At 49.7% G+C, this 15,336-nt stretch overlaps 1 protein-coding gene across 14 annotated transcripts in view; it reads right to left on the bottom strand.

Annotated features, from left to right (window-relative positions):
- Window positions 1-15,336, bottom strand: part of LOC105189266 (phosphatase and actin regulator 4) — a 354,456-nt gene that overhangs the window by 5,323 nt on the left and 333,797 nt on the right. For 10 of the 14 annotated variants that reach the window (XM_025300902.1, XM_025300901.1, XM_025300907.1 and 7 more), the window contains 6 exons: window positions 13,379-13,633; window positions 9,886-10,107; window positions 8,417-8,666; window positions 7,029-7,061; window positions 4,082-4,227; window positions 74-230 (listed from right to left, as the gene is read on the bottom strand). In XM_025300902.1, coding sequence (XP_025156687.1) covers window positions 74-230; window positions 4,082-4,227; window positions 7,029-7,061; window positions 8,417-8,666; window positions 9,886-10,107; window positions 13,379-13,633 — 1,063 coding nt within the window. The remainder of the gene's footprint in view (window positions 1-73; window positions 231-4,081; window positions 4,228-7,028; window positions 7,062-8,416; window positions 8,667-9,885; window positions 10,108-13,378; window positions 13,634-15,336) is intronic. The other 4 variants (XM_025300898.1, XM_025300899.1, XM_025300900.1 and 1 more) reach the window with 4 other exon arrangements.

The following is a 15,336-nucleotide window of genomic DNA, read 5'->3' as shown; positions in this document are numbered from 1 at the left end:
AAATCCGTTTACCCGACCGACGGCGATTGTACTCGGCGCGTTTGATAGACTAGCGTGCAATTACTAGCCTCACCTGATAAGCTTGGCACCGATGGCCTCCTTCGTCTCCTGCCTCTCATTGTCCGTCTGCAGCTGAAGGATGTTCCTGTTGATGAGCTCCTGTCTGTCTGGCCTGAGGGCGAGCTTCAGCGACAGCGATTCCTTGCGCGCGATCTTGGCTGCCAAGCGGCCTGTCGGGACAGAAGATGTCGAACAGTTCGGTTAGCTCGCGAGATCACTATTCTGATTAGCGCACATCTGCATGCGCGCGCGCGCGCGGGATAAATTGCGCGTCTCCCGACGGAAGTCAGAAATTGAGTCGAAGAGAGAATACGTCTCTCGGTAGAAAGCGAAAATGAAACAAAAGTACAAATTAAAGGCTCCGCTATGAAGTCGAGGTGAGGTCTAAGATTCCGCGGGACGAGTCGTACTTTGGACGTATAACGAAATGTTTCCAATTCTCAAGTTAAAATGATGTTACACGTGACGCTCAAACACTGAGAGAGAGAGAGAGAATATAAAAATAATACAAAGTAATTTATTCGGTGGGTACTAATAATATCCTTACTTATTATATCAACGTACATGTTTTTACACCGAAATTTCTCTCAAACGGGAAAATACGCATCTTCCAGAGAGCGCAAAACGATCGCTCGTCCTATTTAAATAAAAGAGCGTAGACTTGTGTAAATACGCTATCAGCATGCTGAATTCTTTCACTTAAATAACATGAGCATCGCTCTCGAGAAAATGGATATTTCCTCGTCTGAAAAAAAAAAACTTCCTCAGTATAAAAATATGTACAAGTCAATACAAGTAAATACGTTATTAAAATCCACCGAGAATCCTTCTACTCTTTAGATATCTTTCTTTCTCAGTGCACAAAAAGAAAAGACCAAAGTGGAAAGGCGTATTGGCTCTTTGCTCGGGTTTAAAGGCCCCCGAGATCGTCGCGCCGCGTCACGTCGTGTCCACGCTACTGTCAACGTCGATCAGTCTCGCCGAGCTCGACCGCTAATTACTAGTGTCGCGATTACTAATTACCCTCGACGATCGGCGAGCAGCTGAAGCTGCGATAGAGCAGCGGGGCGTGTTCGACTGGCTCGATCGCGGCGCAGGCAATCGACAGCGTCGACGCGGTCCATATCGACAGCATCGTGTCATCGCTCTCTCTGTCCCTCTCTCTCTTTCTTTCTTTCAGCTTCCCTCTCTTTTCCTCTTCCTCCTTCTCTCACTCTCTCTCTCTCTCTCTCTCTCTCTCTCTCTCTCTTTTCGGTGGACACGAAATCGAGCGAAGAGGCGTTCCGTGGCAAAGACAAGTCGGCACATATAGCTTGCGCACTCCGGCGATATTAATTATCGTTAATCATCTCGCGCTGACCGTTCTCCGGCGCGGAATAAACGCGCGCTTCGAGAAATGACCGCCGATCAAACGACGCGACTCGCGTGAACTTTCGCCTTTCTTTCGAGTGACTCAACGACGACTAGTCGGCCGTCCACGTGGATGGAGAAAAAGATTTCGCGAGCGGGAAGCCTCGCGACGAATCGAGACTAAAGAACGACCGGGACTGAGCGACATGCCAGCTATCTTCGGGGATTAATATAAACCTTCTAGTGTCCGCTCTGTCGTCCTCTCTCACACATACGCGCGCGGCACGTATACACGCATACGCGCGACCCAACGCGAGAATATAATTAGTTCGGTCGCTGAAGGCTGATTTAAAGTGTTGGGCAATCGCGCAAATGCCTCTCGCTGGGAAAACCGACGCGCGACTCTTCCGTCCGTCGAGAGACACCTAATCCGCGAATGCTGGCGATTAAGTCCGGCTGAGGGGTCGTTTTCTTCCCTCACGCACACCAGGGATACACCGCGGAATCGCTCTCTCCTCACGAATCACGTCTCGGTCGTGTCCGCTGATGTCATTCCGCTTCCGTGAGCGATTCGATAAGAATAGAAAAAAAAAGAAGGAAAAGGAAAAAAAGAGGCAGGAAAAAGAGGGAATGAAAAAGAGACATTTGACGATCGGGCGGATTTTCATTATCCGGTGTTGGCGGTCGAGTCCGTTGTGCAATATCGCGAAACCCGTGCCCGGTCGGAGGCGTCCCTCGCGAATATTTTTTCGCCCCAAATGCGAAAAACGCGCGCGAGCCGTTCCGAGGTCCTCGGACGAGCGTTTTATATCGCTTATCTGGCGCTGGCACCTCGAAAGTTCCCATCCCGCTGAATTTTCTTCGACCTTCGCGAATGTTTGAAGCTCGTCGTCCTTCGCCAACTTCTCTCTCCCGTGCTTTTCTTTTATTTCTGCGCGCGGCCAACTTTTTCTGGCACCTGCGGCCTTTTTCCCAACTGTCCGTGTGTATGTGCTCCCGTGATGTAGAACGATCTTTCTCTCCTTTCGGCGGAAAAAGAGGAAGAGACAGAGAGAAGAAGAGCGAGAGCGACAGAGAGAGAGAGAGAGAGAGAGAGAGAGAGAGAGAAGGATGACGAAGGAGAAGGAGAACGAGGTGCCATAAGCGTTATCGCGAATACTCGTTGCCGAACTATTTGTGAATTCATTCGAAAGTCCATTCACCAAACACAAGAGAGAGAGAGAGAGAAATAGAAAACTCGAAAGCTCATATCTCAGGGGAAAATTGCGAGCGGGGGCGTGAAATAAACATAACCCTGCGCATCACGTGCGAGATGCGTCTCTCTCTCTCTCTCTCTCTCTCTCTCTCTCTCTCTCTCTCTCTCTCTCTCTCTCTCTCCTTCTCTCTTTTCCTCTCTGTGTCGTTGCCGCACGCTCGTGCACGTGACCGTGCATTTTTATCATCGCTCACGCAAAGCATGCGAGCGAGAACGCGAGATTCAAGCGTCTGACTGCGGCGGAATTTTAATGCCGGCTCTCGGGAGCCGCATATTTATTTTCACGGAGAGATGATTGATTTGCCCTCCGACGCGATACCGAGCGCTGCGGTACTTCGCTATAATGCGACGTGTCGAAACGACCGTGTCGAAATTTCGATGAAGCGAAATGAAGTTACACTTGCGCTATTTGTTTAATCGATTGCCGAGGGGCAATCGACGGCAGCGACGGCGGCGGCGGCGGCGATAGCAAAACGTTGCAGGGAGCTGCAAAAATTCAACCGCGAGAATCATTTTTCATCTGACGACCTGCGAGACCACGGTCGCAATAAATATCGCTCACTTGTTAAGTCCCCCGTCCGACGTGCGATTTATACGGGCCGGCTTGCGGAGAGATGCGCGTGATGCACGATTAATATTTATTAGTTACAAATTAAACGCGATCAATCCTTAAGCGCGATGGTCACGATTGAACTCCCCCGCGGGCGGCTCGTCTATGAAATTTTATATCCATCTTATTTCACACGCGCGCACATACAATTTTTCTCCCTCTCCAATGACCCAGACAGATAGCTGCACAAAAATAAATCTGGCAGAAACTTTGCTAGTTGAAGCCTGTATCTCTTGCGAATACTTCATACGACATTCATAATAATCGCATAAATTGACAAAGTAGGAATACGCCAGAAGTGGGACAGAGATGACGAAACTCTATCACGTAAAACACATAAATCTGAGAATAACTCTACGAGTTTTGGAACTTTTAACCTTTCCAAACCTCTTTCGTTTCTTATTTCTTAACTCTTCATTTTATTACGCTTTGTTGTCGCAACGATTTAACGGAAGATTTATGTCAGTTAAGAGCAACTTAACTGTGACGTGAATTTAACGGGATTAATTCACTACAATATATTTTTCCCATGAATGAACCTACAAACTTCGTGAACTTTCCACGATTGATCCTCTCATTTCCGTCTCACGTCGCGACGATCATGAAAATCTGAGATTCTTTTTCCCGACTTCGTTTCTGATATCGGTAATATCTAGCGTGCTCTCGCGAGTGGCTCTCGAAACCGACGAGCGATCGGATAACAAAGACGCAGCTGAAGCGCGACGATGCGTCGGCCTCGAGCCAAGAGCCGTGTTTACGGGCAGGAAATCAGGGAGAATCAATAATCGGAGGTAGCTCTGACTTACTCTTCTCGTCGTCGTAGTCTTCCCTGTAGAGGACCTGTCCGTCGCCGGAATCGCCGTCCACATCCTCCCGGATGACATACGGCCTCGCGTTCTCCTTGTTCTCCAGCGTGCACGGCAGAGCGAGGCCGAATCTGACCGGTCGGCTGCTGAAAGAACGAGGAACATGGCGGTCGTTATTAGGTCGGCCCTCCCTCTTGTCAGAAGCATCGTCGAATGCCGTGTTGGCCGACGAGCTGCTACATGAACCAATGTTTCTACTCTCTACGTGGTGCTACACGAGAACGAGATATGCGAATGGGAAATGCCGCGCGCATGACGGTGTGGAGAGAAAGAGAAAAAGAGAGAGAGAGAGAGAGAGAGAGAGAGAGAGAGAGAGAGAGAAAGGGAGATGCACTGATGTGACGACGTCAGGGAGAGTGAAGGAAGACAGCACGTGGCGCACACGTCACGTGCGAAACGACAAATCCGGCGGATCTCGCGCGTCCGCCAAGTGCTCGAGCAAGTTCGTTCGGCTGTGTTCGACACGTTCAACACGTCGCGCGACACGTGAACTTTGCGCGTGGTCGCCGACGCGACTGCGGAATAACAACAATTACGGCGACACTCGTATCGCGCGCGTGTTCCAATTATTACGTCACTGCGACATCGGCGAGAAGAAGAGAGAGAGACAGAGAGAGGGATCGCGATGCAATAATAACGTTACGTCACTACGTTACACGTACGGCGAGAAATGACAGATGACGGCGCGATTATTCGTGGGTTAAGTACGAACTCGGAGTGTTCAATGCGGCTGGGTCGCTCCGTCTCTCTCACCGCGAATTTTTCAGCTTTCCCGAAGCTCGGCTCGCGGTCGGATAGTCGCGGTATATTTTCTCTCTCCGAGCGACTTGAGAGACAGAGAGAGAGAGAGAGGGCGGGAGGAGGCGGGAGATCGCAAACACTTTGCGAATCTTTAACGAGAACCGGTCGTGACGTCGCCGGTCTTGAGTGTGTACACAGTCTTGACAAGAAATTAAGGTCTTTCCTCTACTTTCCCGCTTCTTTCTCTTTTATTATTCTCCCTTTTTTTCCCCGCGGCGGTTTACCAACCGGGAACTGAGCGCCACCCCGGCGGCGGTAACGATCTCGAAGGCTCATCGAGGCTGCCGATCCTTTCCCTTCCACGGCTCGCTCCTTCCGCGTTTCCGGGGATCGTTAATAACGTGAGTTATTGCGGAATGCTCGGTGAGAATTTGGAGAAATCCGAAGCGCGAGAGCTATGCGCTTCTTATGTTTTCCCGGTCTGACTTTTGGAATATAGTCTACGGGCTCTTATTTCCTTACTTCTTCTCTCGAGCGGTGCGTGACGTCAGAAGCGAGGTCTGCCTCGGGCCAAATATTTTCAAAGCATATATTCTCCAACGTTTAGAAGCCGGCGAGCTTGAAGCGTCAAAGCTGCGGTAATGCGGTACGGGACACAGAAAAAAGAAATGGGAGAGAGGAAAACACCGGCAAGATTGCCAACTCGTATGATAACGTGCTCGAAATTGCCAACCGGCGCACATCGAATATCCAAAAATTCTCGACATTAATACAAAAAAAAAAAAGGATACAAAGAGACATCGGCTGTGCCTGATAATTGCAACGGGGATCGATTCAGTCGTTTTTCATCCAGTCGTCATTACAATTCGTTTTTTTTTCTTTTTTGGCTCCGAACGTCATTGCGAGCGGAACTGAAATACATCGCGTGATCGTTGAAAATAATCGCGCAATAATTTGTATTAATCGTCGAAAACACGCGCATCCTACTCGCAACATTGCCGAGTCCGTTTTTCCGGGAAGATCACGCTGCAAGAGCCGGAGAAATTGCGCGACACACAAGAGAGAAAAACAACGATAAAATATGCGTTTTAATGACAACAAGTTAATTAGTCGCGCGCGTAAGCATGTGGATATGTGCGCGCATCGAAGAGATGCGGTATTCAAAAATAAGGTCAAAAATACATCGAAATACGAATTATTATAGTTATTAATATTTGCAAAAGGCTGCACATCGCATCCATGTGGATTACATTGTAACGAGGAACACGATATCAAATCGCGCAGAGTAATCGATACCGAGGGCAGATATCCGGCCGAAATCGCGGATGTACGCGTATTCACAACGTGGCGGGCAGGGGAGCGAGGGAACGGAAGGGTCAGGTCACCTGAGACTCAATTAAACGTCGCCGCGCTCGTCGTCGCGACCCTGCGTCTCCGAGACACGACGCGATACCATGGATGATCCGAGGTGATGGATTCGCGATCGATCGATCGATCAGACGATAAAGAAACAGCGACGATTTAGCGCTCGCGGGCGCGGGAGGTATTCCCCTCATGTGCGTCGTGCGTGATGGAACGGTGCGGCGTGATAAGCGTGAAGGCGAGAGAGTGAGAGAGAGAGAGAGAGAGAGAAGAAAGAGAGAAAGAGAGAGAGAGAGAGAGAAGTTTATCATAAATGGCTTTCCCTAAGGTTTTCTCATGCTTAAGGTTGGACGTTACATTACATGCTCACGGCGCTCGTGACGGAGACTGTGAGGGTGAAAAAATCAACGTGGAACGGAGACAGACAGACAGATATAGACAGACAGACAGACAGACAGACAGACAGACAGACAAACAGACAGACAGACAGACAGACAGACAGACAGACAGACAGATAGCAGATAGCAGACAGACAGAAACGAAGAGAAAAGGAGAGAGGAAGGGAGGGAGAGCGAAAAAGAAAATAGAGAAAGAGGAAAGAGGGAAAAGACAGACGAGGAGAGAGAAAGAGAGAGAGAGAGAGAGAGTAAAAATTGGAACATCTCTGTTCTCTCACGATCAACCGCGCCGTGGACGCAAAAGAGACAATATATACGTATACATAAATGTATATATATACACCATCGGTTCGCACATGCTTAGTTAAAGACCAATGTCCAATTACCATATTCTCATCCTAGGCCTCAACGGTGGCCTTCTGGGTTAAGCATAAGAAAAATACGATATACGCTTTTACTAGTGACTGACATGTTAATGGCGGGTGCACACGAAGTACATTCACATGATCTCGCCTGGCAGGCACGTTTCCCCTCAATGTCCGTCTCGCATCTTGGATCTTACGCGAGTAACGAGTACGACCGGCTCGCTCGGCGTGTGATTCGTCTCTCGCGTTTTCTTTCCTTCCTTTCCTCCCTTTGTTGTTCTTTTGCTTTTCGTAACGAGGTCGCGACATTGCAATCGTGCAATAAAACTCGCGAGACCGGGGACGGAACCTCGCGTTTTCAGGCTCGTGAGACAGACAGACGGATAGAGAGAGAGAGAGAGAGAGAGAGAGAGAGAGAGAGAAAGTTTACCACGAAATTGGCCTGATCGAACTAGACTTCTCGTCGGATATCCGTGGATCTCGGCGAATTCGGGTCGAATCCGTCGTTCGAGAGAGACGATCACTCGTCCGAACGACTGCGAAGATGCAAGATGCAAGAGCTACTATTAAGCAGCGAGACGGGAAATTAAAGGACTACGTTCGCAACAAATTAGGGCCGCTCCTCGACATCCGCTTTTTACCCCGTTCGAGCGTATGATGATACGTACGGAGACGATCGGTATATGCGCTTGAAGCCCTCCCGCTTCCGTCGCCTCCTCGCACTGAAGGAGACGTTCCAGTGGCTTTCGATATCAAAAGACGAGAGACGTCGCCGGGCTCGCGAGCACGCGAGGAGGCTCGGAGAACGCGCATTTTTAATTAAAGAAAAGTCGACGTAAAAAGCGGATTATCCCGGCAGATTTGCGCCTGGTGGCTCTCGAAGAGCGCCCGATTGTTACGGCGAGTTTCGAATTTCAGCGCGCGAAGCGTTCCGGGAGAGAGCCGGCGGCCGGAGAGAGGAGAGAACGCCTCTCTCTCATTCGCGTTTACCCCGCGCTTCTTTCCCCAATTAGCATTGCAATCTTACACGCTGATCCGGTGTAACTCGAGCGCGGAGTCCTCTTCGCGATCGCAATAACATTGCGACGCGAGGGACACGCGATAAAAAAGGAAACAAAGCACGATGCATTTTAAAATTGAAAAATTCGGGAAACAGAGAGGATTCGTAATTTTCCGGGCTGCGTCGGGAGCACAAAGTGCTCCGGATTCAGATCTCGAATCTTCGATCGCGGTCGTCTCTTCGCCTCGAGTTAATCGCTACGAATGTTATTCTCGAGATTGAGACCAGACGAGCCGATAATTCCGAGATTATTTCGCGAGCTCTTCCGCCGCGAACGCTTCGCGTCCGTCGACGGTTATACCCCCAGCATCTGCGAGTCGTCCGCATCGAGACTCGCGGAGGCACTAACTTGAACGAGGCGTGGAGCTCTTGGCGAAGCGTCAGCGGCCTGTTTTCCTGCGTCGGCGTGTTCTGCGGCGTGCCGGGCCCGCTGCCGGAGCCCCGCTTCTTCAGGACGCTCTTCAGCGGTACGGCGTGGAACTTGGGCTCCTTCGCCGGAATCTCTTCGACACGCGACGTGTCGATCGCCGGATCCGGCTGGGACACCCTGAAGACGTACATGTTGTCGTCCTCCTCCTCCACGTCGATGTCTTCCTCATCTGTGCGGGCAAAGAACGTGCGAGAGAAGGTGAGAGGGAGTCTCTGAAGAGCCGTGACGATCGTTCGTTTCCTTGCGTCTTGCTCGTTAATGCGCACTGAACGCGACCCCACACACCCGCGTATTCGAAGAAAATTAATATATTTATTAATTACGGCTATTTTTTCCATAATTATTACCAGGAAAAGTATTCTACCGTTTGAAAAAAGCGACTGCTCAGTCCACCTCCTTTCTTTTATGCAACGCTTACGTTCGACGAAGAATATTTTCTTGGTAATAGCCCTGAAATATACTCACGAAGAACGGGGAAGCTCATTTTCATGCGCTCAGAAGAGGGATTTATCCTCTCTTGAAGAATATGTCGAAGTATTATACTCTATATGGGAAGCAAATCGAACTTTTGCTTTAATATTCTTCATCATAGGGTGAACTTGTGATGGACTCGCGGATACACAAACTCACAAAATATCTGTGCCATTTAAGAGTGCAGTACATATTTTTCTATGCGCGCACCTTGAAGACTTTATTTCCGAGAAAGGAAGATGATGTTCGGATCTTTGAAAGAGAGCTTCACTCCAGCAGAAAAAAAGCGTGGCTTAAGAGGCCATGTAATTTCGCCATGTAAATTTTTCTCCTCCATTTTATTCTCCTTACACCTTCGATCTTCGATATTCGATAGAGGTGTGGCGATGAGGTGGTGACAGGTATTTTTATCATTAATTATCTTCACGCGCGGAAATTCGAGCGCCGCGCAAGTTGGACGAACGTGAACGCGCGGACGTTAGATCGCTCTTTCCGATTTACACGGTTACACGCAGCGGCCGACGTAAAATCGTAACGTTCGCAGTCAATAATCAGCCACGCGTCACGAAGGCAAGTGCATTAATATACCGCGGAATCGCGGTCGTCAATTAGCGCGGGACGATAATTAACGACAAAATTAAATTCCCGCTAATGAGATAAACAGCGCTAAATAATTCCGCGATAATACGCGCGCCGTTGCGCCGGGCCCGTAATTTTATAACCTTACATATCGCAATATTGAAAATCGGAATAATGGGGGCGCACCATGAGGATGAGGATGGGGGAGGGGCAGCGGCAGAAGACGCGCGCGTGCTAGCATCGTATTGTTTGCGGCGGGACCGTGGTGCATTTAGGGCCGAGCATCAAAATGACCCGCCGTCGCGGCTGAGAATTAATGATCCGCTAGGAACACTTACCCTCGTCCTCGCAATCCGAGAGCGGAATCTGCCGTTGTCTCGCCAGCAAAGTGGGGCTCGGTGAGCTGAACATCGGCGGGGGCGGAATCGGGCCGATTTCGCTCAACGGGATCGGCGGTTCTGGCAGTTCCGACAGCATCAGGGTATTCTGAGGCGGTAATGGGTAACACCTCTCGATTACCTGCTGATTGTCGGCGCTCTGGTCCAGCACCCCCTTCTCCACTGCAAGCAGAAAGAGGACGCGCTTTTAGACGACATGCACGACGCGACGACGACGTGTCGTCCTTCTCAAGGAGAGTCGCACCGAAAACACACATACACACACTCTCCTCCTCCCCCCCCCTCTCACTCTCTCTCTCTCTCTCTGTCTATTTCTCTTGCGCGCACGTGCATTATTGTTATCCTGTTAAATTAATTTCGCTCTGTTTATACTCGCCCCGTCGAGTTATAATTAAGTTTCACTCACGTCGGTGTTTCTAACTTGAAAGAAGTTGCATTACGCAATATTGAATCATCTTTATCACAAGATAAATTTCACGATGTTACCGAGGAGATCAGGAGGGGAGACCGGGGAGGGGAAATAAAGAGATAAAGAGAGAGGAGACGAAAGAGAGAAAGAGAGAAAGAGAGAGATGATTATTTCCTCTCAATCTTCGCAGAAGCACGGGAGAGCGCAACGAGGTGCGACTCATCATTGTTACGTCGCACGGAACGATCCGCGGAATCTGCGTCGAAGTAAGAACACGATCGAAAGAAGAACGCGGCGCGTTTGATGGAATCGCTCGTTCCGGGAAACGTGATTCATCGCGCTGCAGGAACAACAATATCTTGGCAAAGGCGACAAATGCAGTTCGAAGCTCGCCCGCTCGGCCGGTTGCAGCTGCAGTTGGCGAGACTCGCGAAACGTCGTTCGCGACGGTGATTGCATACACGTGCGCGCGCGCGAGAGAGAGAGAGAGAGAGAGAGAGAGAGAAAAAGAGGCTTCCTCGAATTTGTTTATTATTAAATCCCACCGACCGCGCGCGCTCGCGAGAATGCCGAACGGAATTTTTAATCCCGCGTGCTGCCCCGCAGCGAGCGTTTTCCTTCTTTGCTTCTTTTGTTTTCGTCTTTTTTTCTTCCCCTTCTTTCTCCCTTTTTTTGCAAAATTTCATTTCCCCGCCCCGGCATCGGGGCAGGGAGCCAAAGGGGAACGTATTTTTTGCGGATAACGAGCCGGCCGGGTCACGCGTATCGGTTTCGGCCGGAATGTTAAATAACTTGGCAGATGCGCTCGCTGGCTCGCTCGCTCCCGCCCTCCTCCTCTCTCTCTCGTGCTGGCCATTTGATAACGTCGCGCACCTAAATTCTGACACAAAAGGACGAAGTTCCGACGAGATACTTCGGCTACCACGCATAACCCGCTGCCTTCCCCGTCGCGCTTGATCGCGGCCACATATTTGAACATATTTGATTCCTTCCCTCTTCCCATCCCCCTCCCGGGCCCCGGTCGAAATTTATCGTACGCGAGCAAGGTGACTGCGCGAGAGAGAGAGAGAGAGAGAGAGAGAGAATTTTAAGTGCACGTGAGTTGATTCTGTCGCTGCGAGCTCGCGACGTGAGCGGCAAATCTATCGGGGAGCGATCAATCTGGACAAGTCGCGCGAATAAGCACATCGGACGGCTTATTCGGCGGATAGGATTGGGGGTGTAGGGTGTGCCGAGCGAACTTTCGCATTTTTCGCCGATGATCAGTTAAGACTGTCGACGACGGCGCGCGAAGGATGAAGATTAAATGGGGGAAGCTTTATTGCCGCGAGCGTGCGTCGGTCGAAACGGCGTTATCGATTCGATGTCGTGACGTGGTCGTGTAATGCAGATTACGGATTACGTCGAATGTTTCATGCTGACTAATGAATCGTTTGTAATTTAACGACCATTTTACGTACGCGGCTGTAAATATGACGCGCACGGTTGTGTACGTGTGTGTATATGCGTATTTGCAGCCAAGCTTGTTCACTTTTTTAGGGAGAGAGAAAGGAAGTCTCAGAGAGATTCTAATAAACGTTATTAAAAGATGTAAATGTTGCCGGAGATAAATAGAGGAGTGGGCGTCGTCAAAGGGGGCAACTAAATGCAATAACGAAACTTTCCGCGCTCATGTACCCTCAATGATTGCATAATCGCATTCGCGAAGCACTCGGATTCGCAGCGGCCGAGTTGCCGGGTAAAAAGACGCCATTATCGCTTGCGGACCGATGAGCCCGTCAAGTTGCGGGGAGGACCCTCGTTCGAAAGTTTGCGCGAGGGACTCCCGTAGCGATAAATGAATACACAGAGCCGAGTTTATGCCGGCCGCTAGGATGTACTCTTGTGAATCCTTCAGACACGGCTTTCCTTTTTCACGCAATTATCCACAAGTCCGCAACACGCAGCTGTAGCGAATATCGAAAATTCGCTGATTTATCAGGTGTAAGCGAGAGTTGTGTACTTTTTTAACTCACACGCTTCTACGTCGTCGACCGTCAGTGACCGAGAAGAAAGTGAACTAAGCAGACAAATTAACGCATTTAATTTATTCATATGCACAAAGTTTCATGTAGATGAATCTTTCAATCTCTTGAGACCGTCAACATGACACAAAAATGCATTTGCGACAATATACGCTCCACAAATTCCAAAATTTCACAACCTTCGATATGTTCCAGCAGTCAATGCAGCCTCTTCAAACACTTCATCTGAGTCTTTCGCTGCCTTCATCATCTCGCTCATTTATTGGCCTTTAACAACCTTGTAGAGTATGCAAAATGGCTCAAAAATGCAGTTTCTTTTGTCTTGCCAAGAGGGTCGAGAAGTTCCACGAAATTGACTTACTCACACACACACACACACACAAAAGTATGCATACAAGTAGCCAATCATGTGCTAATCTGCCTGTTCAAGGGGAAAGAGTCTCTTTCCGGCTAGGTCTCTCACTAACGATGTAAATCGATCGAGCATGCCATAATGTAACATCTTGAGTCAAAAGACACGGTCCATCGAGTCCTTCGTACTGATGTCACTTTAATGTCCTGTCGAAGAGCAAGGGAAATAACAACACAAATCATCAGCGCGAGCAGCCCTGCAAATCAATACAATCGGCTGGGCCAAGAGCTCCGCTCCGTCGAACGATTTAATCGCTGAAATGATTCTCGCCGTCTCTCCCCCCGACACTTCCTCCCAATCATCCCCATCTAGCTCTTCGCCATGAAGTCGCCCGAGCAGAAACCCGAGCGTGACCCGCGCGGCTCTCGTCGATATATCCCCGTCGGCATCGCCCTCGCCGGACTTTTCTCTCGGCAGGCGCGATCGATACGCGAGAGTGAGAGCGAGATAGATGGATAGAGAGAGAGAGAGAGAGAGAGAGCGAGAGCGAGAGAGAGTCACGCTAGTAGAGCAAGCAAGCACGACGATGCGGACGGCGGCCGGCTTTTTAGTGCGCGGTTAGAGCGAGCGCAAGGAAGCGTTACTCACTGTCGAACAAGATCAGCCTCCTGGCTGCCACCCTGGCCTCGAGGGTGTTCGGCCTGTTCGGCTTTTGCTGGTCCCCGGCATCCGGGACCGGGCCCGAGGCCGGCATCGGGCCGCTCGTGCCCAGATTAGCGGCCTGCGACTCGCCGCCGCCGCCGCCGCCGCCGCAACCACCGCCCCCGCCGCCGCCGCCGCAGCCACCACCGCTCGGCGATATCGCACCATTTGCACTCTGTTCAGTCTTATCCTTCTTCGGCTCTGCAACAGAAAAAAATTTCGGCACCGTCAGAGTGGCGTCGTCGTTACTGCGGCCTGACGATTCTATACACAGCCCTTGGCTCTCTCTCTCTCTCTCTCTCTCTCTCTTTTTCTCTCGATGTCGATTCTTTTCCATCTCTTTGTCCCTCCTTCTCTCTCTTTCTCTTCATCTCGATCTCGATCTCGTGCCTTTCGTTCTCGCGAATCTCGCGAGATAATGCGTTCGCTCGGAGAAAATGTCGTCGAGTCAGCTTGAAAAATATTCTCGTTTTGTCTTTCTCTTTCTTTCTCTCTCTCTCTCTCTCTCTCTCTCTCTCTTTCGTCCCGCTCTCTCTTCCTCTCTTTTTCTTACTTTCTTCTTCGCTTTCTCACTCACGAGTAAATAAATTTTTTGGTGGAATTGTTTTTGAAGGATCTACCGCAGAGATTCGCTTCTCACTCTCTTTCTCTGTCTCTCTCTCTCTCTGTCTCTCTGTCTCTCTTTCTCTGTCTCTCTCTCTCTCTCTCTCTCTCTCTCTCTCTCTCGGCGTATTTTCTGATCGATATGTTCGCCGTGATGACGTACCACCAGCCAAGTCTCTCGGGTCTCTGGTTGGTTCCGGCGGACTTAATTCTGTAAGTCAGAGCCGATCGAAGGCGATGCTATATACAGCTCGAGAGAGTCTCTCCCCGCAAAGGCCGCGGAGTAATGCTCGTTCCGCATGTGGTAACGGTGAATGATTAAACACGCTCGTTACGTGCCACCTGTACGTTTCATTAACGTTTGCTTAACTTCATTAAAAGTAAACAAGGGTCCGAATAATTCCATCGTCTCCTACGGTTGCGAACTAATTAAGAGTTTAACCACGAACAAAGTCGCTTTGATAAAATAATCCTCTCCATCTCTCCTTTTCACTCTCTCCCGTCCTCTCTCTCTCTCTCTCTCTCTCTCTCTTTCTCTCTTCAACGCGCGTCGGCATATTGTACATTTACGCGTGTATCACATAATTATATTTCATATATAATTATATACTTTATATTTTTTATCTTTATTTTTATCTCACATGTGTGCGTTTGTGTCACGCACATTCCTGTGCATTATATAATTATCCGCACAATTAATCAGAATAATTGGTATTATAATTGGTAGTATAATTCGTCTCGGCGTAAAAGTCAAAATATTAAAACCAATAATAGAAAGCACATAACTTTCTCTCTTATTGATCGGAGAGTATCCGCGCGAGAACGAGCGAAAAATCGGATCACGGTGAAGGGAACCAAGGAAAAGAGGGGAAAATAAAAAAGAAAGGAATGAAAGGTCCGCCGATGGCTCTCACGCGAGTTTTCAAATTACGTTTGTGTCTTCAGTCGGTGACCGAGCGAGCGGCGGCTGGCGGCCGTCGAAAAGCTGTCCGCCATTGCGATAGCTCGATACACGCTCGCGATGCCATCCATCGCGAAAAGGGATACGCCGATTTTCCAGGCCGGCCCGGACGGATCGCGCGAACGGAGCAAAAAGGTTTCGGCGCGCGCGTTACCCGTTATCGACACTGCCGGTCGCGGACACTGTCGGTTTTGCGTTATTCCGCGCTGCGGATTTTCCGAATTTGACACATTTCCGATTCGACGGCGATTAAAGGTAGCGCGAGGTGCTCAAAAATGCGCTTTGTACCGCCGCGGCGGTATCGATAAATCATTCGCCGCTGGATTTTCCGAAGCTGCTG

This window comes from Harpegnathos saltator, unplaced genomic scaffold (genome assembly GCF_003227715.2).
Source record: "Harpegnathos saltator strain DR-91 unplaced genomic scaffold, Hsal_v8.6 scaffold39, whole genome shotgun sequence".
Classification (NCBI taxonomy): Eukaryota; Metazoa; Arthropoda; class Insecta; order Hymenoptera; family Formicidae; genus Harpegnathos; species Harpegnathos saltator.
Note: the sequence above shows the minus strand (reverse complement) of the source record. Positions and strands in the feature narration are given on the sequence as shown.